Raw genomic sequence first — 7,373 nt, forward strand, 5'->3', positions numbered from 1 at the left:
TTATCACAGATAAACAGACTTAGCATATATAGTCTTTTTATATCTTACAATATTCCACTGCAGTTGAGTGTAAAACTTTTTATTCTTCGAGTTTAAATTTTATGTATTGATGATGTATAAATTATCGTACATTATTAGGTTATATAACTTAAATCCTACTTTAAAAAATGTGGCAGGGATAAGAGATAGCTGAAAATAGTTGTAAGAAGATTGCGATAAGCTAAGTAAAGAAATTTTTAAATGATTTGATAAAATATTAAAAAAAAAAAAAAAGTAAATGGAAGAAAAAATAACACAAGGGAGAATTATAATGGTAACAATAACCAAGACTCTGAAATTCACATTTAATAACCACAAAACTAGAAACAAAAACATAGACATAAATAAAAACTTAAAAATATCTCTAATTTTCATTGTAAACTAATAGCCTCTAACTAATAAATTAAATAATCTAACTAATCTACTTCACTTGCTTTAAACTTGTTTATCAACCATCTGAATCTGCTCTTTAGCCTGGATATACTCTCTCACAGGTGATTGCAATTTTTCGGGTAGCGTTTGAGGAGAATCATCATCTTCTTCATTAACATATCTTTTCCAAAACCTATGTTCACTCCAAATTTTGCCCATGTCATCAATTGGAATCCCTTTTGTCTCGGGAAGGAAGGAGTAGATGAATAGTGTCATGACGAAGACGAAAAAAGCGAAGAATATGAAGAGTCCAAACTTGAAAACACATAGCATTTCTGTGAAGATTTCGGCAATGAAGAAGGTGAAAATCATGTTGAACGATACGTTCACAGCTTGACCAGCAGGTCGGACCTCGAGAGGGAAGATTTCACTAGGGACTAACCATCCTAGAGGTCCCCACGACCACGCAAAACCAGCAACGTATATGCAGATGAACAACACAACAGTTGCCGCGTACCATTTTGGCAATGTCCCTGGATCGCCACTTATTCCAAACTTTAGTGCAACTGCAATCGCTATAATAATCTGTACAAAAAATAAAAATAAAAATAATTATAAAAGAACAAAGATAATAAGAGCTAACATAAACAATATATATAGGATTGAAATCACTAGTAACAGGGGAATTACAATTGTTGTAGTCTTGCAATTAAAATGACTCCATCACTCAAAAGTGAATCAAAATCCATGCAGAATTTTGAATAATATATGTCAAAGTCAACAACCTTCCGACATAAAGGTAAATAAAAGTTCTTTGTCAAGAAAATGTCTCAAAACATACTTAATTACAAAAATTCATGATCATGTGATAAAGCATTACAAAAATCCATCACATTATAGAGTCAACTAGGAAAGACTAGTGTGAAAAATTAGGTCTTTCGAGTTCCTTCTGATATGCAAGTGAAACGGGTTCTTGCTTAACATGTAACAAAAAGGGTTAAATGACTGGTGTGAAAAATTAGGTCATTCCAGTTCCTTATGATATATAAGTATGCGGAAAGGGGGTTTTCCATAGTTAAATGAAAACAATTTTTCCGACACGAAATTAATTGGAAGAAATTAGTCATAGTAAAAGTACCTGACAAGCCAACATTTGAATGCCGCCCAAAAGAAATAGAAATCTCCTTCCAACTCTATCAGCAGTGAGAATAGAAACAAAAGTAGCAACAAAGTTGACAAGACCAGTAATCACAGCAGACATAAGTGAAGCAGTTGCCCCAAAACCAATTGTCTTAAACAGAACAGGTGCATAAAACATAATCACATTCATCCCTGTCAATTGTTGAAATGTAGGAATCAACACAGCAAATGTCAACTGTGGCCTATATTTACGTTGCAACAATATTGTCCAAGTATGTTGCACTTGATTTGATCTTTTACTTGCTTCAATTAAATCATTAAACTCTGCATCAACATTGTCAATTCCCCTGATTTTTAACAGCCTTGATTTCGCTTCAGCCTCTTTACCACGTTCAATTAGAGAATTTGGTGTATCAGGAAGGCAAAGTGAACCAACGATGAATATCAATGCTGGTACAATTGCTCCTCCTAAACTCAAACGCCAGCCATATCCGCCTTTTATTTTCGCAAAGAAATAATTGAGAAGATTTGCTGCTAGAATTCCAACTGTGATGGAGAGTTGAAAAACAATGTTCAACGCGCCACGGTATCTGTAGGGTGCCATCTCCGAAAGGTACACTGGCACAGACTGTAAAAAAGATAATATTGCACTATCAGTACATAGAACTGAAATATACTCCACATAATTAATATAATGTCAAAGGACATACAAAAATCTTCAGGGTGTGTCTAAATTATGCTTATTATGTAACCTCAGGTTGGGAAAAGGCAAATAATCAAAATCAGAAAGAAAACAAAATAAGATAAAACATTCATGATCACAAAAAGACAATACTCTGTCAACTGATAACTGTATTTCACAACCATATTTTTACTTCATAATAAAAAAACTTGAATTCCTGTTCGATTCAGTGGTCAAACTTGGAGAAAACAGACTTATTCAACCGATTGTAACATCTTGATTATAATATTAAAGTATTTTTAGGAAGAAAAAAAAAGTACCTGATTGGCAAAACCAATACCAAAACCAAGAAAGACTCTACCAATAATGAGCATAGCAACATTTGTGGCACATCCATTAACAATAGCGCCAATTAGAAAAAGAAGTCCTCCAGAAAGCATAGATAATCTACGTCCCATTATTCTAGTTACAGTTGAAGCAGCCCATGATGCAACAAGTGCAGCCAAATATAGAGATGATGTAAACAATGTCAATTTTGGGCTGTTGAATTTGCAGTATTGATTTGTTGACACTGTGTGCAGTACTTCCTTTGCATACACATCTGGGAAAAATTTCTTCAAAAATACATCCATTGATGTCACTCCGCCTAGTAAAAAAAATAAAAAATTAACACTATGTTAGTACTATTATTAACGGACACTGTAATAATTAAATATTTATACAATCAAATCAATAACAGTTAAATATCCGCAATAATCATTAATTGGTAACCTAACAACTCAAAGGCAGAGATACCTTGCCCAAGTGGTGTCACGTGACCGGGGCGGATACTGTCAGTGGCGTAGCCAAGATTTTCACTAATGGGGTTCAAAATATAAAAAAAGTAAACACACGAAGAAGCCAAAGAGTGTTCAACACCTACTATATATATGTAAAAACTTATTTTAACCATGTATAAACAGTGTTATTTTTTGCCGAAGGGGACCCCCTCGTCCCTACGTGCCTCCGCCCCTGCACCTTGCCCCAAAGGGTATCACGGGACGGAAGGATTATCCGATGCCTTAAGCAGTGTCAAGTCAAACTATTTTACAAGATATCTAGATATAGAAATTAAGCAAAATAAAAATATTGGGTGTAAGTATAAAATATGACATGATAGTGATTTATTCGTCTTTTCACGTCTTCAAATTCTTATTATTGATACAGATCTTGCGTACGTCACCATAACAACATAACTTGCTATAACTTGAATCATGTAACTTGCCATAATATGTTACACTATAGTGATCCGATGCAAAACATAAGTATATGAACTGAGGAAAAAAAAAAAAAGTTGAAACAAATATTAACCTGAAATTCCAATGTCATAACCAAATATTAAACCACCCATAGCAGCAACAATACAAGTAACTAAAACTTTAGAGGTGAGTTCTCCAGGATATGCCTTGCCATTTGATGGCCCTATTCCACCACCTCCAGCCATCTTTTTTTTTCTTCTTCTTGTGTTATACGTTAGAAGTATGAAGCAGAAGGTAATAGTATGTAAATATATATAGACTCGAGATTACCTTCTTAGGTTAAAATTTTGTTATATCTATTGTTCTTATCATAAAGAGTTTGTTTCTTTTCAAATACTTCATTATACAGATTTTATCTGATGTTTTAGGGTGACAGTGAATCGGCGCAAAGAGTTTTGATTGGAACAGAACACTATTTTATAAATTTTTACCTTTAGTTTGAATATTTAGACAGTGTAATTTAAAATAAGAGTTCGTATTAGTACATAACTAGTATTAGTAATTAGTAAACAGTTCGTAAAGATAGACCAAAAGAGTTGTATTATTCAACTGATATGTGAATTATACTGCCAAATTCAATTTAAATTCTAACTCCAAGTTTATTTATTCTACCTTAACGTACATGTAGCTATTTCTAGTATTAGTGCATTAAGTAATGATATTCTCGGATAAAATAAATAGCGTGGATATTTAGAGAAGACAAAATTCAAATATTCTCTTTTATTTTCAAAATAAAATTTGAGGTTTAATTTTAAATATTTAAATTTCTATGTGACAAAAGTGGAGAGATTACACTAGATTTTATAATTTAGAGGCGAAACTTAAAAGTAATATACTGTTAACAATCAAAAAATATTGTATGGCAATTCAAATTTAAAATACTTGTTACTATTCATAGTAAATATTTTCCTAAAATCAACTAGTGGCTTAATCTCAAGGTTGACTATTTATATTATAGGATTATTTTATAATGGATTTTGATTATAGGATTAGTATTATTATGGACTTATCATTATACGTCCGGCCCAATGCATTTAAAATTGGGAAAATTCCCCTTTAAAATTAAAAGCCTTATTTCTTTAATTTGGATTTGGATCACTCGATTGTAAAAAGAAATCCAAAAAAAAGGCAAATTAAATAGGTTTCGAGATAAGGCTATCTTGTAATAAACCAATACCGTAGGATTCTCATTCCAACATAAATTTCAGTTGAACTCAAATTTGAAAATAATACCAGTTGATTAGTTGTTAGGAATAAGATTATTATTTTTTGGAAAAAAACAAACTATTTTGAGAAGATAGGATTCTAGGATTCTAGTTAAACTTATCCTGTAGGGTTATAGCTATTTACGGAATCATATAAAAAAATTAATCTCAAAAAGATTCATTTGGAATCAGAGATCAAATTTATCCATCCACAAACAATTCTTTTTCTTTTTTCCTAAAAGCTTATCAGATTAATATCATATTTCAATGTATTTACACCATTCTAAAAGTATATTACTAATTTGATAAAATCTTATAACTTTCAAAACTTCAATTGGATATTCCGGTTAGAAATATTAACATTATATTTTTACTTAACCGACTTCTTTGAGATGTTATTTAAATATTCACAGCCATTAGTTCTTATATTTCTTCATTAGTAGTTGAAATAATAAATCTTTCGTTGGATAATTCCACTTTCCTATAGGTGTAGTTACAACAACTAAATTGCAACTATAATCTGTAGTTTCTGTACAATTACAATGTTTGTGCACCAAAAAAAAGTTATACTTGTACAGAGTTGTGAATGTTTGAAAAGAGTCAGCTTACTAAATTTCTACTAAGGATGGTGGTTCGAACACAGCTCTAGATTGGATATCATAAGTGGTTCAACCAATGTAGTTTAATTTTGAAAGATTGTATACATTCAATATAGTTTGAAAGATTGGATAAATATTGGACAGGCTTTGATAATAAAAGTTGAGAATTATAACAAATTATAATACTGAATATCTAGATATGAAAATAACAGTTTAACTTCATCTCGAATGATTCAAAAAAGGTTGTTTTTAATTTTAGCGGTGCGTTTAGAAACAAGAATTTATGTAAATGAATATTATTTCACGTTCCTGACTATGGGAAATTATATTAGCTTTTCTAAAATGGAAAAAGGTCGTAAAATTGCCCCTGTACTATTTTTCGAGGCGCACATTTAACCTCCGTTAAAAGTTGGACTATAAAAAAAGAAAAATTTACATTCCATAGCTAATTATGAGAGGTATTTTTTATCCATGTGAAGGAGATTCAACGATTCATATATAATCAAAAATATTAGTTTAGCTCTATGTGTGTAGTACAATATTTGTCGAAGTTGTATTGGGTAAAATATGGGCTTGACAAATGGTCTAATAAGAATCCTACATGTGGAAGTACTATTAACTCAGGTGCACCCGGACCTGCGATGATACCAGCAATCACGGCCCATTGACCATATGGAATCTCCATCCCTGGTGTGTCAGGACTGATATTACCTTGGTGCTATGCCGAGCCGCCCGGGGTCGGAGCAACGAGGGACACTGATTCCCTTGGTATCTCCCTTCCCGGTCATAGCTCTCTTTCCGACTGTAATGCTCTCCCACCGACTCTACCCAAACGACAGTCCACCTCGAGCCCAATGCCCGCTCTGCAACACTGTGCAATGGTACCTTACACTATTGAGTATTCACTTCTCACTATGCACTTGTACTTTTACATTGAGGAAAAAGCCTTCACACGTTGTATCAATAAATAGGCCCTCCTAGAATGGAAGAGGGGTCGGACTCGGAAAAACTCTTCTCCCTTATTCTTCTCTCCTGTAACCCTAATTATTGAATACACAAAACATATCAAGCCCTCTTCTCTATTCCTTGTTCTTGTTCCTTTATTTTCGTGTCCTTTACATACCTACATTACTTACGCTTCTCGATTTAACTACAAGAAAAAGAGTTTTTGATCGAATACGATTCGCTTGTCTTAACTCCATTTAACAAATTTAATTGATTATTCTAAAATCATTTTTTAGCGTTAAACAGAAGCAGGTTCAATTGAACACTCTTAACTCCCTTTTAAAGGAGCAAAGTACACAGGAAAAGGTTGTTGTATTTCATTGACAATGTGTTGTTTAAATACAAAGAATTATGTGGTAATAGATCCCACAATATCAGTAAAATTAATGAATCCTATCAAGCAATTAAAGGTATATGAATCAGAAATATACTATACAAAATCAAGAATATATGATACTGATATGAAAAATATTCTATCCTAATTTAGCGCCATTATGCCCCCGCAAGTTAGGGGGTGGTGGAACGACCCCTAACGTGGAGACAGCCCGTTGAGTTTGTGCTTTGGATAAGGGCTTAGTAAGTAGGTCAGCTAGCTGGTCAGCTGAGTGAACCTGGACTATGCGAAGCTGTTGACGTTGAACTTGGTCCCTGACAAAATGAAAATCGATGGCTATGTGCTTCATTCGACTGTGGAAAACTGGATTTTGGCACAAGTAGGTGGTGCCGATGTTGTCACAGTAGATAGTTGGTGCATTGTCAAGAGAGATACGAAGTTCTTTGAGAAGATTGGTGAGCCAATTTGTCTCGGCAACGGCATGAGAAACAGCACGATACTCAGCCTCAGTTGAAGATCGAGCGACTGTTCTTTGTTTCTTCGACGACCAACTGATTGGTGTTAATCCAAGATAGACAATATAAGCAGAAGTAGAAGTGCGATCATCGCGGTCACCTGCCCAATCGGCATCGCTATAGACATGGAGGGAAGCATTAGATCCACGACGAAAAAGAATTCTGTGATGGATAGTTGATTTGA

The 7,373-nt window shown here is 33.5% G+C and overlaps 1 protein-coding gene across 1 annotated transcript; it reads right to left on the reverse strand.

Annotated features, from left to right (window-relative positions):
- Window positions 1-59: 59 nt before the first annotated feature.
- Window positions 60-3,732, reverse strand: LOC132638111 (sugar carrier protein C-like). Its single transcript, XM_060355092.1, has 4 exons — window positions 3,584-3,732; window positions 2,554-2,879; window positions 1,550-2,179; window positions 60-996 (listed from the first exon to the last, which is right to left on the reverse strand). The coding sequence occupies exons 1-4, from the start codon at window positions 3,714-3,716 to the stop codon at window positions 475-477; spliced, it is 1,611 nt and encodes a 536-aa protein (XP_060211075.1). The 5' UTR covers window positions 3,717-3,732; the 3' UTR covers window positions 60-474.
- Window positions 3,733-7,373: the final 3,641 nt, after the last annotated feature.

This window comes from Lycium barbarum, chromosome 4, assembly GCF_019175385.1.
Source record: "Lycium barbarum isolate Lr01 chromosome 4, ASM1917538v2, whole genome shotgun sequence".
Taxonomy (NCBI): domain Eukaryota; kingdom Viridiplantae; phylum Streptophyta; class Magnoliopsida; order Solanales; family Solanaceae; genus Lycium; species Lycium barbarum.

What these genes read in the sequence shown, in the direction of transcription:
- LOC132638111 (XM_060355092.1), bottom strand. Translation starts at nt 3,716, where the DNA reads ATGGCTGGAGGTGGTGGAATAGGGCCATCAAATGGCAAGGCATATCCT. An exon ending in GTATTGGTTTTGCCAATCAG is followed by an intron (nt 2,180 to 2,553) that starts GTACTTTTTTTT and finishes TCTTTTTTACAG; the next exon opens with TCTGTGCCAGTGTACCTTTC. An exon ending in TTCAAATGTTGGCTTGTCAG is followed by an intron (nt 997 to 1,549) that starts GTACTTTTACTA and finishes TTTTTTGTACAG; the next exon opens with ATTATTATAGCGATTGCAGT.